We start from the raw sequence: 22,959 nt of genomic DNA, 5'->3' as shown, positions 1-22,959 counted from the left end.
ATCCATACAAAACTGAACTAGATTTACCTCGTGTTCTCCTAAACAGCCGTTTAAACAGCTGTTTAGCCCGTTTAATATTGTTTATTTCCGTTCCATTTAGGCCATTTAGACCGTTTTTTCTGTTTTTTTACCGTTTAAACGGTCAACCATTTAATTTCTGTTTACCCCCTAAACAAAATAGTTTACCACCGTTTACCATTTACTGGTCGTTTAGATGAACACTGATCTTACCTAGGTAAGCCCCGGTGCATAACCCCTATTATTCTGCACTTTAATTTATGCTTGTGCATTTAGTTTTTAGGAGTTGAATGAAACTCACTTGCATATATATATATATATATATATATATACTTATCCTATGAGGCCTACTAGTATGTCAAGATCGTGTAGATTGCTATGCTATAGGATTCGGTAGAAGTCGAGTGATAACCTGTCACTCATGAGAGATAAGAAAGATAGTATTGTTGTTATTACATTACTACCACATGGAATAGATATGAATGATAACTGGAGACCGGACGGAATAGTACTTTAAATCTAGACTTGATTAGGCATTCGAGCGAGACTCGGATTGCACTTGTTCTACATGTGTCGATTGAGGACCGTTCATTTCTGTGGATGGTAGTCAGGTCACAGTTTTATTATCCTAAGCACATACTTGCTTATAGGAGCGGGAATGCTCGTTGCGTTCTTGTCGTGGGTTTTGGCTCTTTTCGGATCGACTGATTGGAGGCGGGGAAAGGTGGAGGTTGAAGCACCATACTGACATCAGGTCTCAAGTGTAGGGGCTTGGAGTCCAAGTTTGTATGGGGACCTGGATCCCTCGATAGGAGTGGAATGGGTTGGTCTTGTTTGTGCCTGGGGTACAAACGGGGCGTGTGTTTTGGGGTACCCAGCTAGGATACATTGATTCGTGAGTCACCGTTTCAGTAAGATGGTATGATTTGGCTATGGTCTACCACCGTAGTAAGAACTGGAACTTGAAATGTGATAAAATAGTTCTGATTGCTTACCACCTGCTTGAAAGTAGCATAGGTGCTTACATAGAATGGTTAGTTAATGAACTAATGATGACTGCTAATAAACTTGAATATTAGGATGCATGTTTAGTAATATTTCCTGCAGATGCAATAACCCACAAGCCAGATAGCCTTGCATATCCTTGGAGTCTTTTATTTTCCTCCGTCGGGTAAGTCTTGCTGAGTACAATCGAGTACTCAGAGTTTTATTCCCCCTGTTGTAGGTGATCGGAGGATACTTAGAGCTGACTCTTATGTGTGAAAACCTCCTATTGGGCTCAGAGAGGATTCCTTTCATGCTACAACCATAGTGTTTATTTATAACACTCACTAAAGGTTTTTATAAGAAAAGATGTAAAATCTGCTAGTATCTCTTGTATAAAAATGTCCACTATGTTAATGCTCCATCATATCATTAAATTAATCCTGCTTCCTCTGTAACTCTTATAACATTGTTATATTCTGCTGTTATAATTAAATGAGGTAATATCCTGGTACTGTAATAAAGTAATGTAAGAAATGACTTAAAAATATTATAAGCTTTATTCTCTTATTTATGATCCTGATGGAAAAATATGGATTTTCGAGCTCTCCCTTGGGGTGTGCTCGATGGAACTACGTAGTTTAGTATCCTCTCTTGAGTACTTAGTGTCTAATGGAAGACAAGTACTCTTGGGAGGTATTGGATTAGGCGGTTCTGCCACAGTAATGGCTAGAGAGGGTGAATAGCCTATTTAAAATTTCTACAACAACACTTACCAAAGATGTTAGACAATTAAACGGCAAAACGAATGTTGCACTAGCCTACTAAAAAACAAGCCACCTGCCATAATTCTAGTGACTATGATCTCTAAGCACGCAATTGGCTAAGTCACTATACTAAGTTAGCGAGCTCTCAAAGACTAACTAAAGAGTCTCAACCACTAGACCCGACACAAGCTAGCTCTCAAAACTAATTACACTAAAGAGCGTAGCAACACTAAGAATATAATACAAGAGATGGTGGTGATGATTATACCAATGAGTCGAGGAGTGAGCCAATCACAAGTTGATCACAATCAATCACAAGATAACCAATGAAATCCTCGGATAATAATGACACAAGACTTTTTATCGAGGTTCACTTGCTTGCCAGCAAGCTAGTCCTCGTTGTGGTGATTCACTCACTTGGGGGTTCACGCGCTAATTGGCATCACACGCCAAACTCGTAATCGAGTGCCGCACAACCAATAGAAGATGATGATCACATAAGCCACGAGCAATCTACTAGAGTATCTTTTGGCTCTCCATTAGGGAAAGGTCAAGAATCCCTCACAATCACCATGATCGAAGCCGGAGATAAGCATCTTCCTCCACTCGACAATACTCGTTGCACCAAGCCATATAGGTGGAGGCAACCACAAAGAGTAACAAGTGAATCCCTTAATGAAACACGAACACCAAGTGCCTCTAGATGCAATCACTCAAGCAATGCACTTGGATTCTCTTCCAATCTCACAAATATGATGAATCAATAATGGAGATGAGTGGGAGGGCTTTGGCTAAGCTCATAAGATTGCTATGTCAATGCAAACGGTCAAAAGAGTGGGCTTGAGCCAGCCATGGGGCATAAATAGAGAGCCCCCACAAATAGAGCCATTGGGCTCATAGAGTAGCCCACTGCGCATAGACTGGACGCACCCAAGCCAATGTCCGGTCAATAGATGCGCGCCATGTGTCCTAGCCTTCAAATGAGCACCGCTGGATCTCAACGGCTATATTTTCTCGTGCTCGCGTTAAGTCATGATCGGACGCACAGTCATAAGGACTGGACACACCGATCCGTAGCTTAGCACACACGCGTGCCAACACCTGCACCGAGTGACTGGACGTGCTGCTCCCCATAGCTTCCCAGCGTCAGGTCATTTACAGAGAGGTTCTAGAGCATCAAATTGATGACCAGACATGCCCAACGTCAGGTCCTCTTCTCGCTCGCCAAACTGCGTCAATGTACATCACCTATGACTGGACATAGGCCCTGCGCGTCTGATCATAAAGACTGTGCAACGTTCGGTCAACCACCAGATTGAGCCCGAGTGCGCCACTGATTTTATAATTGATCGGACTCACCACCCTATGTCCGGTCACTTCGACAGCAGAGTTCGGTCAGTGTTTTTCGGTGAAAAACAACTTCTCCACTTCTCCAACTTCTCCACCCTTGCTCAAATGTGCCAACCACCTAGTGTATCACCTTATGCATGTGTGTTAGCATATTTTCACAAATATTTTCAAAGGTGTTAGCACTCCACTAGATCCTAAATGCATATGCAATGAGTTAGAACATCTAGTGGCACTTTGATAATCGTATTTCAATACGAGTTTCACTCCTCTTAATAGTACGACTATCAATCCTAAATATGATCACACTCGCTAAGTGTCTTGATCACAAAACCAAAAAGCCCCTATCAAGTTTCGCCTTTGCCTTTAGCTTTTTGTTTTTTCTCTTTCTTCTTTTCCAAGCCCAAGCACTTGATCACCATGACCATCACCATGATCTTCATTTGCTCCACCATTTGGAAAGTGCTACCTATCTCATAATCACTAGAGCACATAGGTTAGCACTTAGGGTTTCATCAATTCACTAAAACTAAACTAGAGCTTTCAATCTCTCCCTTTTTGGTAATTGATGACAACCCTTTCACATGGATATGAATTGAAATTCATTTGAATCCATATTGCTTGCCCAAGCATATTTATCATGTGTAAAAGAATATGGATAAGTTTCATGAACCCTAAATGGTAGCATTAGCTCCCCCCTACATATGTGCTAAGAGTTTAGATTGAAGCTTGCACATATGCATGGATTAGAGTTTTGGGGAAGTAAAGTCTACCAAATGATGCTAAGATATAAGAGATGGACCTTTGAAGCGTGATACCAATCGGAGTGCACCAAATATACCATCCTTAGCACCATTAGTAACTAGACATACATAAAAACTAGAATACCCCGGTGAGATCAACATTAGAAGCAAGGGCCTAGTTTTCACAATATAAACATAAGTCTAGTTATTCAACCTATGCATGCTATTTTTTATTTTATCAATCAAACCTACAACAGCATACACCACACAAGCTTGGATATTGATATTTAAAACTTATGCCATACAAGCAAACATATGAAATGCACATTTAAATGCATCAATCAAGTTTATGAGCTTGCTCCCCTTACTTGTGTGCTTAAAATTTTAATTGATCCCTTTCCTTTGTCATATCTCTCCCCCTATGTCAAAGTTCTCCCCCTTTGTCATCTTTTCACTATCTTTGTGCATTACTTCTCCCCCTTTGTCATCAATGACCACAAAGGTTCAATTTTAGATAGGTTAAGATTATCAATGTCAATCAATGAGGTGAGGATCATTTTTTCAAATTTGGTTCAATCTAGACCACTTGCCTAAGATATTTAACTCGGTTTGATCCAAGGACAAGCTTCTTCACTCCTCCAAATAAGGGTTATATTGTATCATGTTGAGTTAAACACTTATAGCTCATTTTTAGATCAAACACTATGTTCACAAGCCCGCAAACATGTCATATGCTACCACTAGATCAAGTCAAGCATAGAAGCAATAGTGGTACCATACAAGCATCAAATTCATTGGATTTTCATGAATGAGACTATAAGACAAGAGAAATGACTAGATACACTAAACATGTCCTTAGCAAAGTATGTATGCATGCCAATCAACTTTTACCTTAGATTGCTCGAATGAGAGGCATGTCATATAAGTGGGGGAGGGGTGCATCAACACATATTTGAGAAATCCAATATGTTCAACTCATTTCTTAGCTTACAAAACCTTTTCTCATCGAGTGGCTTGGTAAATATATCAGTAAGTTGATCTTCGGTGTCCACACTCTCAATGCTAATGTCCCCCTTTTTGTTGATGATCTCTAATGAAATGGTGGCGGACATCAATGTGCTTTGTTCTTGCATGTTGAACTGAATTGTTGGTTAGCTTGATTGCAATCTCATTGTCACATAGCAATGGCACTTTTTTGAACTTGATTCCAAAGTCATTCAAGGTGGCCTTCATCCAAAGAATTTGTGCACAACAACTACCGGTGGATATGTATTCGGCTTCAGCAGTTGATAATACAACACTATTTTGCTTCTTTGATGACCATAAAACAAGTGATCTTCCCAACAATTGACATGTGCTCGAGGTGCTCTTTCTTTCAACCTTGCATCCCGCATAATCTAAGTCAGAATAACCAACTAGCTCAAACTTTGCTCCTTTGGGATACCACAAACCAACATTTTGTGTATGCTTAAAGTACCTCAATATTCTCTTTGTAGCCTTCAAATGACTTTCTCTTGGTGAGGCTTGAAATCTTGCACACATGCATACATTAAATATGACATCCAGCCTTGATGCGGTCACATAGAGTAGGCTTCCAATTATAGACCGATACAACTTTTGATCCACCATGTTGTCACTTGCATCACTATCCAAATTGCCATTTGTTTTTATTCGTGTACTTATGGCCTTTGCTTCATTCATGTCAAACTTCTTGAGCATGTCTTTAATGTACTTGCCTTGACTCACAAATATACCATTCTTCAATTGCTTGATTTGAAGACCAAGAAAGTAACTCAACTCTTCAATCATGGACATCTCAAACTCATTAGCCATCATCTTTCCAAACTCTTCACAAAAGTCTTGATTGGTTGAACCAAAGATTATGTTATCAACATAGATTTATGACACAAACAAGTGTTTGCCAATCTTCTTGATGAAAAAAGTGATGTCAACCTTGCCTATCATGAACCCTTTTGAGAAGAGAAAATCCCTCAACCTCTCATACCATGCTCTAGGTGCTTGCTTCAAGCCATACAATGCCTTCTTCAACTTATACATATGGTCGGGCTTCTTGTTATCTTCAAAACCGGGAGGTTGCTCAACATATACTTGTTCATTTATGTAGCCATTGAGAAATGCACTCTTGACATCCATTTGATATAGCTTGATGTTGTGGGCACAAGCATAGGCCAGTAAGATTCTAATTGCTTCCAATCTAGCAACCAGGACATATGTTTCTCCAAATTCAAGATCTTCAACTTGTGTATAGCCTTGTGCTACCAATCTTGCTTTGTTCCTTATTACTATCCCATCTTGATCTTGCTTGTTTCTATAGACCCATTTGGTTCTAATCACATTGTGTCCCTTTGGTCTCTCCACTAATTCCCATACTTGATTTCTAGTGAAGTTATTCAATTCTTTATGCATTGCATTTACCCAATCAACATCCTTCAAAGCTTGATCTATCTTCTTTGGTTTAATGGATGACACAAATGAGAAATGCTCACAAAATGGAGCCAATCTTGATCTTGTTTGCACACCTCTAGAAATATCTCTAATTATAGTGTCCAATGGATGATCCCTTGCAATATGAGTTGGTTGGAGTATTGGAACATTGCTTGCACTTGCTTGATCATTGGGTTGATATGATGTACTAGCCACTTGATCTTGCACATTGTCATGAGAGCCACTTGTGCTAGCTTGATGTGTATCATCTTGCACATTTGAGTTAGAGAGCACTTGCACTTGATCATCTTCTTCATCATTCACTTGCCTAGGCCTTAATTCACCAACATCCATGTTCTTCATGGCATTTGAAAGTTGAATGCCTCTAACATCTTCTAAGTTCTCATTCTCATCTTGGAAACCCTTGGTTTTATCAAATTCAATATCATGAACTCAGTGATGGAGATGAGTGGGAGGGCTTTGGCTAAGCTCACAAGGTTTCTATATCAATACAAAGGGCCAAGAGAGTGAGCTTGAGCCAGCCATAGGGCTTAAATAGAGAGCCCCCACGAATAGAGTTGTTGGGCTCATAGAGCAGCCCACTGCGTATTGACCGGATGCGCTGGTCGGCGTGATCGGACGCACCCAAGCCAGCGTCCGGTCAATGGATGCGCGTCACGCGTCCTAGCCTTCAAACGAGCGTCGCTTGATCTCAATGGCTATATTCTCCCACGCTCCCGTTAAGTCATGACCGGACGCACTATGGCAGAACCACCCGAAATAACTCACTTACGGAGGCGCTCGTCTTCCACCAGACACTAAGCACCCCATAAGCAAGTTACAACGGGCGGTATCCGTCAGGCACACCCAAAGGGAGAGCCCAAAAGATCCACATTTTCCTCCAAGGATCCAATAATGAGAATGAGTTACAATACTTAATCCATTTCATACATCCAGAGTTCTTAAAAATTACATTATTACATTTCCAAAGTCAGAGTGCGGAATATTAAACAGCGGAATAAAAATAAACATCTAGTGATAAAGAACAAGGATTCGTCTGTGCCCACTAGAAGAATCCTTCACATAATTGTACTCCTCAAGCATTACCTGCAACAGGGGTAAATAAACCCTAAGTACATAATATACTCGCAAGACTTATCCAACTAGTGGGAATAACTTCCCAACTCTAAGGGATATGCAAAGCTTTATGGTTTGCTGGTTTCTTTTTGTAGAAAGCAATACTAATAGTGAGTCCTTATTTATGTTATTATTATCAGCCATGATTAATTTATTATCTAGCCATTCTATGTAAGCACATGTTCTACTTTCAAGCAAGAGTTGAGCATTCAGTTACATTTCATCACCTTCCATCTTTCAGCTCTTACTATGGTGCTAGAGTTAAGACAAGTCGTATCGACATGGTAGTGATTAATGAATCAATGTGCCCAGCTGGGTATCCAAAAAACACATGCCCCGCTTGTACCCTAGGCACAAGCAGGACCAACCCATCACCCTCCTATCAAGAGGTCCAGGTCTCCGTCCAAACTTTGACTCCAAGTCCCCACTCCTAAGTCCTGGACTTAGTGCAGTATAAGGACCTCCACCATCCCCACCTCCAATCAGTCGGTCTGGAAAGAGCCAGAACCCACGACAAGAGAGCAATAAGTCTTCCCTGCGCCCATACCCAAGTATGTGCTTGGGATAATAAATCTATGACTTGCCTAGCATCCATTGCAATGATTGATTCTTAACCGACACAGTCATGGAAAAAGTGTAAACAAGCTATGCCCCGTTGGCCACAGGACCAACCTCTTACACCCACCAGTACCTAAACCATATCCCTACTCAGTCACTATTTTTCCTTTCCATCATTTATCATGAGTGATCATAATTATCACTTATTGTGAATAACGACAGGTTACTCACGCTACCAAAATCCTGAGCATAGTAGCTACTCAACCTATACTAGTAGGACTCATAGGTAGATATATTTATGCATGTAGTTTCTATAAAATGTCTGTAACATAAATGCACATCATATATATATTCAGTAATCATAAAATATGGGTTATGCATCGGGGCTTGCCTTGGGCAGGCGGTGTATCAACAAAGTCAACAGTGAATGGCTCTAGGGCTCCCTCTTGCATGAGGATCTCCTCCTCGTACTCCTTAATGACCTCCTTGTAGCCCGGCTCGTCTGCAGGCACGAACTCTACCAACTCATGATCTACATGCATAAAATGATGATGCAACACTTAGTAATACGACAACAACTCTTAAAATAAAAATGCATCTATCAAGCTACCAAGCTAGTTCTACCGACTAAGGTGCTAAGTTACCTACTGTCACCACTAACAAATATGAAGCATGACATATATTATCTTAGCCACTAAAGGTATTCTTACTCTTAATACCGATTTACTCTATATATGATTAAACGAGGGTACCAGCTACTCTATTTATCAACCTACTCTAGGGCTACAAAAACTACAGTGAGTACATAATAATCTAATGATCCTACTGTAAATATTTCATGGCTAAAGCTATCATCATTTTGGCACAAAAAATCCTACAAATATTAAGCTAAATAATACTAAGCTTTCTAAATTGAATATATGAACCTATCATTATCACAGCTAACTGTAAACTAACTACGCCAACAGATAGATAACATTTTTGTGAACCTAACAAATTTGGTTTCACTATTTTTGGACATCTACAAAATTTACTATCATTTTCAAAGTTTAGCTAAAAACTAAATTGAATAAACATTCATAACTTTACTAGAAATTGGAAAACCTAATTCTACCACGCGGCCCAAAACGCGAGCGGCTCGGCCCAATTCGGCGCAACGCGCGCGGGCGCGACCTAGTCCGTGCAATGACGGCCCACGATGGGGAGGACCCACGCGCGCCGACCATCATGCAAAAACACCCCTGGCCTACCCGGTAACCGCGCGAACACTAATAGCACTATTTCACCAGTCTGCTATCTTACACCTACGCCCCTCCCTCTTTCCATATTTACCATGACCATACCCTCGGGCCCTCCCGTGCGCACACCAGCGTAGCGGCGCTGGCACCGGTGGTTACACCGGCCAGGCCAGCCCTTCCCCACCCTATCTACAGAGCCGATACTTGCCTAGGCATGAACGCGGAGCACTAGGCGAAGGAAGCGTGAGCTAGGATACTATAGTGAGGCCGGACCACGGTGGCAGAGCTCCTACACTAAAAAATGGTGATGTTCCGGTGAGCTACAACAATGTCGAGGCAAATAGGACAACGAGTGAGCTCTAGGCACTCACCAAGGAACCAATCGAGGCGGTGGTTCGACCGGAGGTGGCTCGAGGCAAGCTGGCCACGTGTGCACGAACGGTGCGGTGGCACACAGTGGTGGCAGGGCCGCATCAGGGGTGGCTAGGAGGTGGTAGCGATTAGGCAAAGGTGCACCAGGTGATGAGCAGGTGGAGGCAAAGTTGACGGTGCAACTAATTGAACATGAGCAACTCTAGATAGGGGGCTCGCCGTCGACGTGTGTCGAGATGGACTTATTGAACCAGCAGGAAGGAAACTCCAAATTGGAGCATGGCATGGCAAGGCTCACTACAAGCTAGGGTTGGGTGGTTGGTTGACTACACGACGGAGCCACAGACGGGGTTAATTGGACTGAGGTGGTTCCACCACGGCGAATTGAAGGCGTGGGTCCGATGACCATGGCGACAGAGGAACAGGGGAAGGCAGACAAGGCTTGGCTCGGCATTGCCGTGGTGGGACACGGCTATCAACTCGAAGCACAATCGCGCACGGGCTATAGGGCGATGGGGAAACAGCCAACGCGCTCAGGACGGTGGGCCGCAAGGCCATAAACCACAAACCGACGGCGGTGGCCCGGTCCTACATCGTAGTGGTATGGCGCCGGTCAGCGCAGCGTCACATCAAGCACGATGTGATGGCAAGGGTAGGAGGCAAGCCTACGCATGACAAGGCAACGTGCGGGCAGGCCCAAGTGTGGCCACGCGCATACGGCACAGCACAGGCGAGCGCGAGGCGGTAGGCGAACACGACGGCGGTGGCAGAGCGCATGTGGGCGACTTCGCACAAGCGGCCATAGCTAGCAGTAGCACAGTGATGCGATGCACAGGGTCAGTGACACAGTGAAGCGACGGCAGTGGCCGAGTCAGGGCAGCGGCCCGCGACGACAGCGGTGGTGGCCGAGCGGCCAGGTCGCCGGGCGTGGCGTGCGCGAGCGTGGCAGTGGGAGCGCGAAGCCCATGCGGCAGCGCGCATAGGTGAACGCGTGGTGAGCGACGACATCGGCCAGTCACGGTGACCGCGGCCAGATGCTGCTACCGTTCGAAAAAGTGTCCTGCACGCTTTTTAAAGCTGCTAAAAAATCCAACTCAATGATCCAGTTGCTAAACCAACTATTTTACGCTCGCGATGGTGTATCAAGCTACTAAAGCAAACCTTAAGACTATGCCACTGCTTAACCCGATTCTCCTATAAAAATTCACAAACGTAGCCTCGTCACACCGTTTTCTAACTTAAGAAATTCGATTAAGTCTCGCTCGGATTTGTGTCAACTTCGATTTCCAAGCTACCAACCATGCTAGCAAGTGACTCCCATTCTTGAACGTACATATTTCACCATCGCCTACGAAGTTCATACTACAAACTTTACTAAAGTTTCGTATAGGCATTCTATAGCATTCTCGTTCAATAAAAATTCGTTTAGAACACTGAGTGATACAACACGACATGAAATATAACATTTGTTTCGCGTTTCCGATGAACGTTTTAAGTTACGTATATTGCTTTACACCCTATATTACACACATTTACACATAAGTATGATGCTCATGCAGTGTTTTAGCAAAAGATTGTATACACGCATGGTCACAAGGACCGAACACGTCGATCTATAGCTTAGCACACGCACGTGCGAACACTTGCACTGAGTGACCCGACGCGTTGCTCCCCGTAGCTTCCCAGTGTCAGGTCATTTATAGAGAGGTTTTAGAGCGTCAAATTGATGATCGGATGCGTTCGATCAGGAGCGACTGGACACGCCCAGCGTTAGGTCCTCTTCTCGCTCTTCAAACCACTTACGTCAGCGTACGTCACCTGTGACCAGACGCAGGCCCTGCGCGTCCGATCACAAAGACTGTGCAGCGTCTGGTCAACCACCAGACTGAGCCCGAGCAAGCCAACGATTTTATAATTGACCAGACTCACCACCCTGCGTCCGGTCACTTCGACAACAGAGTCTGGTCAGTGTTTTTCAGTGAAAAACAACTTCTCCACCCTTACTCAAATGTGCCAACCACCAAGTGTATCACCTTGTGCACGTGTGTTAGCATATTTTCATAAACATTTTCAAGGATGTTAGCACTCCACAAGATCCTAAATACATATGCAATGAGTTAGAACATCTAGTGGCACTTTGATAACCGTATTTCGATACGAGTTTCACTTCTCTTAATAGTATGACTATCGATCCTAAATGTGATCACACTCGCTAAGTGTCTCGATCATCAAACAAAAAGCTCGTATCAAGTTTCACCTTGCCTTGAGTTTTTTGTTTTTCTCTTTCTTCTTTTCCAAGCCCAAGCACTTGATCACCATGACCATCACCATGATCTTCATTTGATCCACCACTTGGAAAGTGTTATCTATCTCATAATCACTAGAGCACATAGGTTAGCACTTAGGGTTTCATCAATTCACCAAAACCAAACTAGAGCTTTTAACTGTGCAACAACCGCATTCTCCGATGGTCCCTTAGGACCTCCACCGGACAATTCCGATGGATGCTAAAACAGCAGCCGAGCTCTTCTCTCAAACCTTTTTTCAAATGCGCTAACTCCAAACAACGTCCCACATGACAACAACTTCTTTAGCACTGAGTTAGCATTTTCAAATTCATTTTTAAAGGATTTTCATTTGCACCTTTCAACGCCACTCGATCTAGTGGAACGTTCAGTCGCTAGAATCTACAACATTTTTCTCTCACAACAAAATAGCTTCAACCGGCTTATCAGCCGGCTTTAATACCAGCCGAAGAGGGCCCTAAATGCAATGCTAAGTTAGACCTCATCTAGTGGAACTAGACCACGAACAAGAGGAAAACAGAGGTTGATAGCGTGCACAGTAGGACATAGTTCTTGGGCAGTGGAGAAAGACGGCTCATCAATTCTAACAGATGTTCGCCCTGTTTGTTTGGCTTATAAGCCGTACTTTTTTAGCGAACGAATAATATTTTTCTCTCATAATAAATCAGCCAACAATACTTTCAGTCATGGCTTATCAGCCAAGCGAACAGAGAAGTTGTCACTCTTGACATTTAGAGCAAGACTAATGATTTTGCCAGCTACCAGCTGAATGCTCATGCCATATCACTTTACAGCCAACATTAGCAAACAAACATGTGGCTTGTCGTAAACGATTATAAATTTCTAGTCGGAATAGTATTTTTCTCTCACACACAAACCAACTAGCATTACTTCTTTATGAACCAGCAACGATACGAACCAGCCGACTGATAATAAGCTGGCTGTTTGGTTAGCTGCTTCCTTGGCTATATGAGTATTTAATAAGCCATCTGTCAGGTAGATGGAGGAGCCAAAAGTCGATTCTACCGCCCGCTTCGGCTGGATGCAGCCTTGTGCACCGTGTTTTCGCCCGACGAAGAATGAGGCGCCCACCTAGCTCTCTCTCTCCTGTACTGTATCCGCCAGGTCAGATTTTTGTGAGTGGACACACATTCAGCCGCCTGACTAGCCGTTACTATACTTGCTCTTATAGTCTCTTTGCAAGCCCACCGCTCTTGACATTTACTCGTAAGTCTGGCTGATTGATCTAGGCCGCGAGCCTCTTTGCAAGCCCATGCATTCGGTCTAGTGTTGTAGCCCAACTAAGCCCAGTAGTTGACAACAACCCACCACAAGAATTGGTTCGATGTCGCACAATGTGCCTGCGTCACAAACAAGCCCTCCAAAGTATAAAATTCCGCAAACAACAACTGCCGAAATTTCTTCCGGCAAACAAACTGGCCCGTGCCTGTCTACTTCCCAGAAACTTTCGCAATACCAGATAATCAAGTTCAAGCAAGGAAAAAAAAAGGAAATAAAGATTAAAGTCCAGACTAAGCACCAATTCCTGTCTCCAAAAAGGTCTGGATTATACGCATATAATACCCAAGATAAGTCGCAATTTAGCTCAGCAAGCATCCATGGATGCTGTAGCAAAGTATAACCGCTCAGGTGATACCTATAAGGCTATAACCCTTTCTTCACAGTAACGGAGGTAAAAGAAAAAAGAAAACTCAACCACAAGTTCCACTTCACGCCAACCTGGTGCCTCAGTTGGAGCTCGCACCGAAAATCCTGATTCTCTCTTCCACTTTGGCGCTGCAGCAGGGGCAGCGAGAGATGCCTTTATCCTCATGCAGCTTATTGCAGCCAACACAGAGGACCTGGTGAGCACACTGGAGTAGGATCACACAAGCAGCCTCCTTCTTGCAGACAACACAGTCCCGGCGGCGGCTTGGCTTCTGGGCTGGTGGTGGCAGCGGCCGGTTGGATGCAGGTTGTGGCCTCTGGATGGGCTGCTGCTTGGATGCCCGCGCTGAGCTTCGGTTAGCTGTGCCAGGAAAGTTGGTTGATGGGACAGCTAGTTGAGTTGCACCTGCTGACTTCTGCAGGCGGTTGAGTTCATCCTGGAGCCTGTGTAGGTCATCCTTGTAGCATTGGGATTCGACTTCTTTCTTACGACGAAGCTCTTCAAGTCGGCGGTCAGAGTCTGCTTTTGCAGCTTCCTTCTTCCTGCGCTCCTCTTCCAAAAGCACCATGTTTTCTTCTTTGGCCCTTGTGTCTTCTCTTATCTTTTTCTGCAAACCAAACATATATACAGTCAGCTGTGTTGTTACAGTTATTAGCTCATTGGGATTTAGGCAATGTCACGATGCAAAACACTAGGGTAGAAATACTTAAAATCCACATCATAACAATGAATAACAGAGAGAGAAAAGTAAAACCACCATCACAAGGCATGAAATGAAGTGCTCCTAGTGCCCGAGAAAAGACAGTTGCTAGAAAAGAAAAGGATGATAAGGCCATAGAAAGATGTGATAGGAGTTTTGTTTTTTGTTTTTTTTAAAGGCCAGATTTTCAGTGCCCTGAATATAAATGACGAACACAACAATTTGTGTCAACCATAAATGAATCACCCAGTTAAGGTACATATACAGAAAACTAAAGAACCTGATTGTAATTGCCAATGGGGCAACGGGCATTACTCACATAAGTCATAGCTCAATTAATGGTAAAATAACAAATAAGACGTGATGACCAGAGTACAGGGCGAAGCTTACAGTGATTATCAGGTACTATTAGCAAAAAGGAAAAAATGGAACAGAGATCCAAATGAAAGCAGGGCAACCTCTGCATACTGGACAGCAGTGGTAGGTTAAGTAATCCCATCATTGCCTTGTTTTTAAATGTCAATGGTTTCTCTAAGAGAATGTGGAGAATATCATTTCAAAATAACTTTTGATTGTAAGAATGCTGTACCTAGACACATTGACCAGTTTATAGAAAAAAATCTTTTGACATCTAAAGACCAAAAAGTCATGACATATTTCGTGGTGGATTTAATGAAACTAACTGATGTTCTAGATGTTGGTGCTTTTCTTATAAAAATTAGTCAGAGTTAGAGAAGTTTGGCTTATAACAAAACTAAAACTACCTTTAATTGGGAACAGAGGGAACAAAATATAATTCAATAATTCCTGTTTTCACAACAGACATTGCAATCGCTTCAGTTAAGAGCTCAATCAGTTCAAATTACAAGGCAACCTTTGCAATGAAGGAAGAAGTAATAACAACAACAACAACAACAACAACAACAAAGCCTTTAAGTCCCAAACAAATTGGGGTAGGCTAGAGTTGAAACCCAGCAGAAGCCATCAAGGTTCAGGCACGTGAAGAAGTAATAATAAGTTCCAAATAAATCAAAGGTTAAGACTGATCAAAGAGATTTTAGTTTTCAGGTAACACTGATTGAGGCAATTTTCTATTTTAATCACCTCAATGCACAGCACGATATAGTACAGAATGGGAATAATACTAATTTCAAATGCTTTATCCATGGAAAACATACACTAAACGCTAATACAAAAGTTTGCAACCATTTATTATATTTTTAGCTACGCAATAGCTTTCACTAATATGTTAATCAATGTTAACAGATTTAGTACAAAACTGAGCATGGAGGTCAACAAGATTGCCATGGAAGCTGGGATATGATAAAAACAAGGACAAAGTATGAGACAGGATTACATGGTGCACCATAAAGCAAGAAAATAATGTAACACGGCACAGGATCATTATATGTGATCATTTAGGAATAAAATTATGAATGTGCCCATCGCCACACCAATTTAAGGATGATTGGTACCGTTAAAGAATGCACATTCCATTTACCACATAGAAAATAATTAATCACCAACACCAACAAAGATAGTGTAATATTTTTGTCCTTCACAGCAATGTTAAAACTAAAACATGCACAGAATGGATCACATAGCTAATGATCATCTGCTGCCAACATCACAATACCGTAAACTTAGCAAACCCAAGTGACAACTAACTAATGATTGTGTACACCACATTTCTGCGTGTTCTTCCTCTCCCAGTACACGATACACATGACTAATGCATAATAAAGGGGAAACCCATAGCACACTGGCATTGACATATGCATAGATAATCACTTAGGACACCCCAAATTCTAAAACTGATCCAAATAATTATAACTTGGACTAGCATTTGCATACCAACAATATATTAAATATGCATTTTGTTGTTCAAAAGTGCAGGCACTTATTAAAGGTTGTGGAGCCCTCTAAAACCAACAAAGATGCAGCATGGAGTAGTTCTATGCTATCTATGCCTGAAACGATACACTCTATCGCCAAGACACAATTGTTTGGATCCCGACACAATTGTTTGGATCCCTGATTGTATGTTTAATTATTTATTGGCTTCCAAGTTTCATTAACATATGAATATATGCAATCAGATGAAGAGACCTTTAGTCCCTGGTTTCATGATAAATCTATTTTCACCACCAGTTCTTCCTTAAACACCCTTAATCTCCTATAAGAGGACCCTATAATCTTTTTTTTTCCTCGAACAGCGCAGGAGAACTGCGCGTCATTTCATTAAGGTAGAGAAAAAAATTACAAAGGTCCAAGTGACCCAACACCCACACCCCACTCCCCAGAACTAGGTTACAGACTCGCCACACAAAAAGGAAAAGGACGACCAAACTTCTCCAAGCATTAAGCTCCAGAAGGCATCAACCTGAAAACCAGTTCAGGATCACCTAATAATTCAATGGGCTAGCTGTCTCTTATAATGCCCGATCTGTAATTCCAAATAGATATGGCCTAGGGTTTAAGGGTGGATGGGATATGAGTGAGGTAGGAGGTTTTGGGGTCCTAGCCCACCCCAACAACATAGAGCTGTCACACAGATAGTCGGTTGTGCCTAGGGGGGCTCGAAAGAGAGTGAGTTCCTGATAATTCCTTCTTACACTGACGACCCCTCTTTTTAAAGGGAATGATTCAACAACATAGAGCTGTCACACAGATAGTCAGCTGGTCAGCTGTGCCTGGGGGGGGGGGGGGGGGGGGGGGGGGGTGGGGGGGGGCTCGAAAGAGAGTGAGTTCCTGATAATTCCTTCTTACACTGACGACCCCTCCTTTTAAAGGGGATGATTTAGGATATGGCATGCAGTGGTAATTTAGGATATGGCATGCGGTTCAGGAGTCCCGTGTCACTGACAAATAAATTCACAAATGTGATACTAAATTGCCACTGAACTAGGAGTCATTGCCTGAATTATTCCTTTTAAAGATAAGGATTGCCTAACGAGGAAATTAATAATATAGAGAACAATCAAAACAAAATAACACACCTAAGTACTTAACAAACCTCTCCAAACCTAATACAGTAAGCAAGAAACTAGCCAGGCGGTAGCTCAGGGTCACACTAACACTAGGTTGAGCCTGTCTGGATGTGCTAGTCCTATGAATTTGAATATACAAAACACACCACAACAGTAGTCTCGTACAGCTATGCTAAATCGTAGATATTCAATCTCTCCTAGTAGAAAGCTTCTGACATATGACTCTTACCACCTAATACATAACAAAACAGAAAATATGGAATTATAATATAAAATAATTGGACTGATGAATGTTCAAGTTCTTCCTAACCTCCATATTTTTTATTGCCTTGTTGACCTCAGCATGCTCCCTTTCAGCTTGTGTAATCTTTGTCTTGCATTCAGCTATGTCCTCTTTCAGCTTCACTTTCTGGCGCCCCCAGACTTCAAGCCTTTTGCTATCCTTCTTCTCTTTCCTTAAGAGACCCTGGCATTGTTTTTCAGTCTCTGATGCACTCAGTTTCGCAGCTTCCATCTCAGCACGTATCTCTGCATTCTCCATTTCCAGCCTCTGCACAGTTGCGTTACTCCGGTCAAGCTGCCCACTCTTTTTCTTCAGCTCATTCTCTAGATGAGCAAGGCACTTCATTGTGTCATCCTCCATCACCTGTTTTTCCTTCTTACGCCGCTGGTTCTCATCATGTTCCATCCGCAGCACACGCAGCTCAGTAAGATCAGCACCAAGCTTGCGAGCAGGCCTGTATCGCCTTTCCCTGCGCCCATTCCCTTCGCTCCTTGAGTTGCGCCTCCATCTCTCTTGTCTGCTTAATGAGGTCACGCGCCATCTGGTTCTTGTGTCAGGATTCGCATCTGGTGGATCCTTCTTGTCAATGTCCAGTGCCTCAAGCTCCGCAACAACAGACTCAATGAGCTCCTCAGTGGAGAGCTTCTTGGCAAACGATTCCTTGGGCTGCCCTTCTGGTGCGGTGCCGCTGGACCGTGACCACCCAGCGGCCTTCAGGCAGGAGATGGTGGCTGCAGCAGGACCCTGGCGTATCGCGAGTCTCATGAAGGCTTCTGGGTCAAAAAGAGTGGGGTCCTGAGCCGCTGCGGCTGTGGTGTTATGGTAGTGGATGCATCCACGCTGTGCAGTCTCCACCACGGCTGGGGGGAGCTCCTCACTCTCAGCAGGAACAGCAGTAGATGAGGGTTCACCATTGAGAGAGCTGCCTATGGCGATCGCCTCTTCGAGACGGAGGTCACTGGAGAGAAGGCACCACAAGGCCTCGGCGCGGGTGAGGGTAGGGCGGCTGCTCTGGAGGAGGCATACAAGCCCCGCTAGGGAGTACTCCTCGAGGCGTCGGAGGTCGGCGAAGCCACCGGACGAGCCGGCGTGGACTAGGGTCGGAGAGGTAGGCGCGGGCGTTGGCGACGATGTTGGAAACGGGGTCGTTGAGCTTGCCGTAGCAGTGGCCCGAGTGGAGAACGGCCTCGAGGGATGCCTCCTCAACGTGGCCGAGGTCGGCGAGGCGGGCCAGGGCCGCCGCGTACGCCTCATCCAGCCTCTTGAGCAGGCGCTCCTCAAGCTCGTCCGCCGTGGCGCGGAGCCACGGAGCCGCATCCTCTCCGGCGGCCGGATCGGGATCAGAGGCCGGCGGGGGCGCCGGTGCGGGCCCCGCGCGGGCGGAGCGGCCCTTCCGGGACGAGCGATTCCCGCGCTCGCGGGGTTGTCCTGCCATCAGGAGGCGAGTCGGAGGCGGCGGGGGCGATGGTAATAGGGTTTGGACGATGGATCGTCGGTGCGGGTGGGCTGTGATGGGGTGCGGCGGCGCGGAGACCACGTCGATGTGTGCGAGTGCGAGGAAAATGGCGAGAGGTAACGGAAGCGAGGAACAAGAAGACAGGAAGGGGAACGAAGGCCTTGCTGCTGGGCTCGATTGGGCTCTTTGTCTTGGGCTTTAGGGCTTCAAGGTGGATAACTTAGGGCTTGAGCCTGTTTGGGACTACTCTTCACTATGTTTCTCAAGAAAAAAAAATGTAGCTCCGCAAACTCTGCTATAGGAGAAACTCTAATTTTTGTGGAGCTGCTCTACAATGGAGTTTGTAGAGCGGAGCGACCCTTATTTGATGCTGCTCTAGCTCTAGCTCTGATTCTAACTCTTGTGACAGCTTTCACACTGGAATGGACAGAGTCGTAATGAGTATCTTTATTCGATATCATACCAGAAAGATATAATTTTTTCAAGGCGACAAGTTTGGTACGAAATTAATATGCTATTAAAATTTTATAGTATTTTTTTTACATCTTACTGATCTCAAATAAAAATCTCAAAACTAGAAAGTTGTAGATCATACCGAACGCTACAATTTTCATACAGAAAGTATTTTTATCCGACAACATATATAAAAGATATCGTTTTCTAAATCGACAAGCTTGTTAAACGATTAATATGTTGCTGAAATTTTATATTATTTTTATCATCTTAACGACCTGAAATAACAAAACTCAAAACTAGAGAATTATAGATCTCATCGAGGACTACAATTTTCATATAAGAATCATCTTCACCCAAGGTCGTATGAAAAAGACATGATTTTTCTAAAAATCAGCCTTACCTTGACATGTGGGTCTCATCTGTCAGAACATGTAAGCGCTGAGTCGGCATGCCACGTCAGCTATCCGGTCAGTTAAACACCAGTTTGGACCTGTATGAGACTCGAACTAACTTCAGGGACCTAGATATATGCATTTCGAGACTTTGGGTAACACCTGCGGAACTTCAGGGACTTGCTGTAAATTTCACTCTTATCAAATCTACACGGCCGTTAGATTCTATTCACTGACAACCTGACCCCATGGTCATGCCCAACATGTCAGTGAGTAACAAAGAAGCCAAAAAGTCCAACGCGTAGGTCTCAGATGAGAAAGCTCTCAATATAGAATTTCCCGCTAAGAGGCGAGCAGAAGAGACTGCGGGTCGCCGGAGAGGAGAGGTGGGGAACAGGGGACTAGGAGTGGCCATCAAGCTCAGCTGAGCTCACGCGTCACGCCCTCTTTGATTCCATCGAGAGACCGGAGCTGGGAGAGCCAGCTTGCAGGATGGATCAGCAGCAGGAGCGTGACCGGCGGCGGACCCTTCTGCTGGTGAACCTGGCGTCCATCATGGAGCGCGCCGACGAGGCCCTGCTCCCCGCGGTGTACCGGGAGGTGGGCGCCGCGCTGCACGCCAGCCCCGCAGGGCTCGGCGCCCTCTCGTTGTGCCGCTCCATCGTCCAAGCCGCCTGCTACCCGCTCGCCGCCTACGCCGCCGCGCGTCACAACCGCGCCCACGTCATCGCCGTCGGGGCCTTCCTCTGGGCCGCCGCCACCTTCCTCGTCGGAGTCTCCGACACCTTCCTACAGGTCCGTGTCCGTTGGCAGCTGCTATTCCATGCTTAGGGGCTTTGTACTTTGTGCAGTTGGATTGTGAAAACGCTCTTGTATAGATTGGGATCTGGCACAAGCACAACTATATTTGACTTCAAATCTTGATCTGTCAAAGCTTAATGGACACTGAAAATCGATCGATCGCATGTCAGGTAGCAATCTCACGAGGCCTGAACGGCATCGGCCTAGCTCTGGTTGTGCCATCGATCCAGTCCCTGGTTGCCGACTCCACCGACGACGGCACGCGCGGGTCGGCGTTCGGGTGGCTGCAGCTCGCCAGCAGCCTGGGCCTCATCTCCGGTGGCTTCGTCGGCCTGCTGCTGGCGCAGACCACGGTGCTCGGGATCGACGGCTGGCGCGTCGCCTTCCACCTCGTGGCCGCCATCAGCGTCGCCGTCGGGATCCTCAACTGGTTCCTCGCCGTTGACCCCCATTTCCCGAGGCGCGACGGCAAGCAGGCCGCGACGGCGCGGGGGGTCGTCGCGGAGATGATGGAGGAGGCCAAGTTCGTGGTGCGGATCCCCACGTTCCAGATCTTCGTGGCTCAGGGGGTCAGCGGCTCGTTCCCGTGGTCGGCGCTCTCGTTCGCGTCCATGTGGCTGGAGCTCAAAGGCTTCAGCCACAGCGACACCGCCGTGCTCATGACCATCTTCTGGGTGGCCAGCTCCCTCGGCGGCCTCCTCGGGGGCAAGATGGGCGACCTCCTCGCCGTGCGGTACCCCGATGCCGGCAGGATCGTCCTCTCCCAGATCAGTCCCCTCTCGGCGGTGCCCTTGGCCGCCGTGCTGCTGCTGGGCCTCCCCGACGACCCGCCCAAGGGCGTCTCCTACGGCGCTGTCCTGTTCATCATGGGCGTCTTCATGTCCTGGAACGGTCCAGCCACAAACTTGTAAGCCATCCATCATCCTCTGCTGCGATTCAGCTGCTCACTGTTCAATTTTGAGTTGAATTTCTGAACGGAGATTTGAAACAAAATTTCATTGGCTTTTCTAGTGACTAGTGTTTTGCTCATCTTGCAGCCCAATATTTGCGGAGATCGTCCCGGAGAAGTCAAGAACAAGCATCTACGCCCTGGACAGATCCTTCGAGTCAGTGCTATCATCGTTTGCTCCTCCGATCGTCGGCCTGCTGGCTGAGCGAGTGTACGGGTACAGGCCGAACGACAAGGGGGAGAGCGTCGAGCAGGACCGGGGGAACGCCGCGTCCCTAGCCAAGGCGCTGTACACGTCCATAGCGATACCGTTCATAGTCTGCACCGCCATATACTCGTTCCTGTACTGCAGCTACCCCAGGGACAGGGAGCGCGCGCGCATGCAGTCTCTCATCGAGTCGGAGCTCCAGCAGATGGAGCCCGAGCACGAGAGCTCCTGTCTGGAGCTGGAAGACGGCGGCGATGGTGTGCCCAAGGTTTTCGGCTCGGCGAACGACGATGGCGAAAGGGCTACCATTGGCGTGACCTATGACCACAAGGAGGATCCTGAAGCTGAGAAGGATACTGTCAGCCTGTTGGCAAACCGGGAGTCGTGATAGGAAGTCGAATGGTGTATTCTAACTTAGAGATTGTTAGATGGATGTTTCAGAGTGAATCTGGCAATGCCCATGCTAGACAAGGCTTTTAAAATTCAGGGGAAATTGTAACACCGAGAGGTATTTGTTGGAACGAGTTTCTTGTGGCCGTTGCTAGAAAGTCTGAAGAGTACAACAGTTAGAATTCGTTTGTTGGGACAGGAAAAATAGTACAGTACACACAAGAGTTCAGATTGATGATGGATTCATGATGCAAACGGTAGCCGTCCTGTTCGCTTGCCCATACTTTTTCAACTAAACAGGGCAAGCGAAGTCAGCGTCTTGCTTGCACTGGGAAAATGATCTGTACTTGGTCACTTGCAGGCTCTGGGGCTGCTAATATCAACAATAACTTAAATCTCAACTAGTCTTGTGCTCCAGATCTCAAGGGGATGAAGTCAACATTTAGCATGATCATGTCATGTGTTGCCTCGTACCGAGAGTACTGAATAATATAAGAAATACTGTAAGATACAAACTACTTTGCATAAAAATAGCCCTTTAGCTACGCCGTCGGCATTCACGAGAGGACCATCACACTGTCGGTTCCAAATGTAATTTAACCCCTAATTTTTATAAGACAGAAAAGCGCCAAGCAGGATTATATGAGTGCCTTTAGCAACATAGACACGTTACTAGTTTCCTTTTCGGGAAGATGGCTGCTAAGGGAGTGCCATCCTGTGGTTAAGCTATAGTTGTTCATCGGGCCGGCC

At 45.2% G+C, this 22,959-nt stretch overlaps 1 protein-coding gene and 1 pseudogene across 1 annotated transcript; one reads left to right on the top strand and one right to left on the bottom strand.

The window, feature by feature from the left end:
• Positions 1-13,446: 13,446 nt before the first annotated feature.
• LOC136541904 (MND1-interacting protein 1-like) lies at positions 13,447-19,137 on the bottom strand (annotated as a pseudogene).
• Positions 19,138-20,239: 1,102 nt separating this feature from the next.
• LOC136541907 (uncharacterized) lies at positions 20,240-22,354 on the top strand. The gene is made up of 3 exons (XM_066534081.1): positions 20,240-20,656; positions 20,833-21,569; positions 21,700-22,354. The coding sequence occupies exons 1-3, from the start codon at positions 20,354-20,356 to the stop codon at positions 22,205-22,207; spliced, it is 1,548 nt and encodes a 515-aa protein (XP_066390178.1). The 5' UTR covers positions 20,240-20,353; the 3' UTR covers positions 22,208-22,354.
• Positions 22,355-22,959: the final 605 nt, after the last annotated feature.

This window comes from Miscanthus floridulus, chromosome 3 (assembly GCF_019320115.1).
Source record: "Miscanthus floridulus cultivar M001 chromosome 3, ASM1932011v1, whole genome shotgun sequence".
Lineage (NCBI taxonomy): Eukaryota > Viridiplantae > Streptophyta > Magnoliopsida > Poales > Poaceae > Miscanthus > Miscanthus floridulus.
The sequence above is the reverse complement of the archived record's forward strand: the minus strand, read 5'-3'. Positions and strand labels throughout refer to the sequence as shown.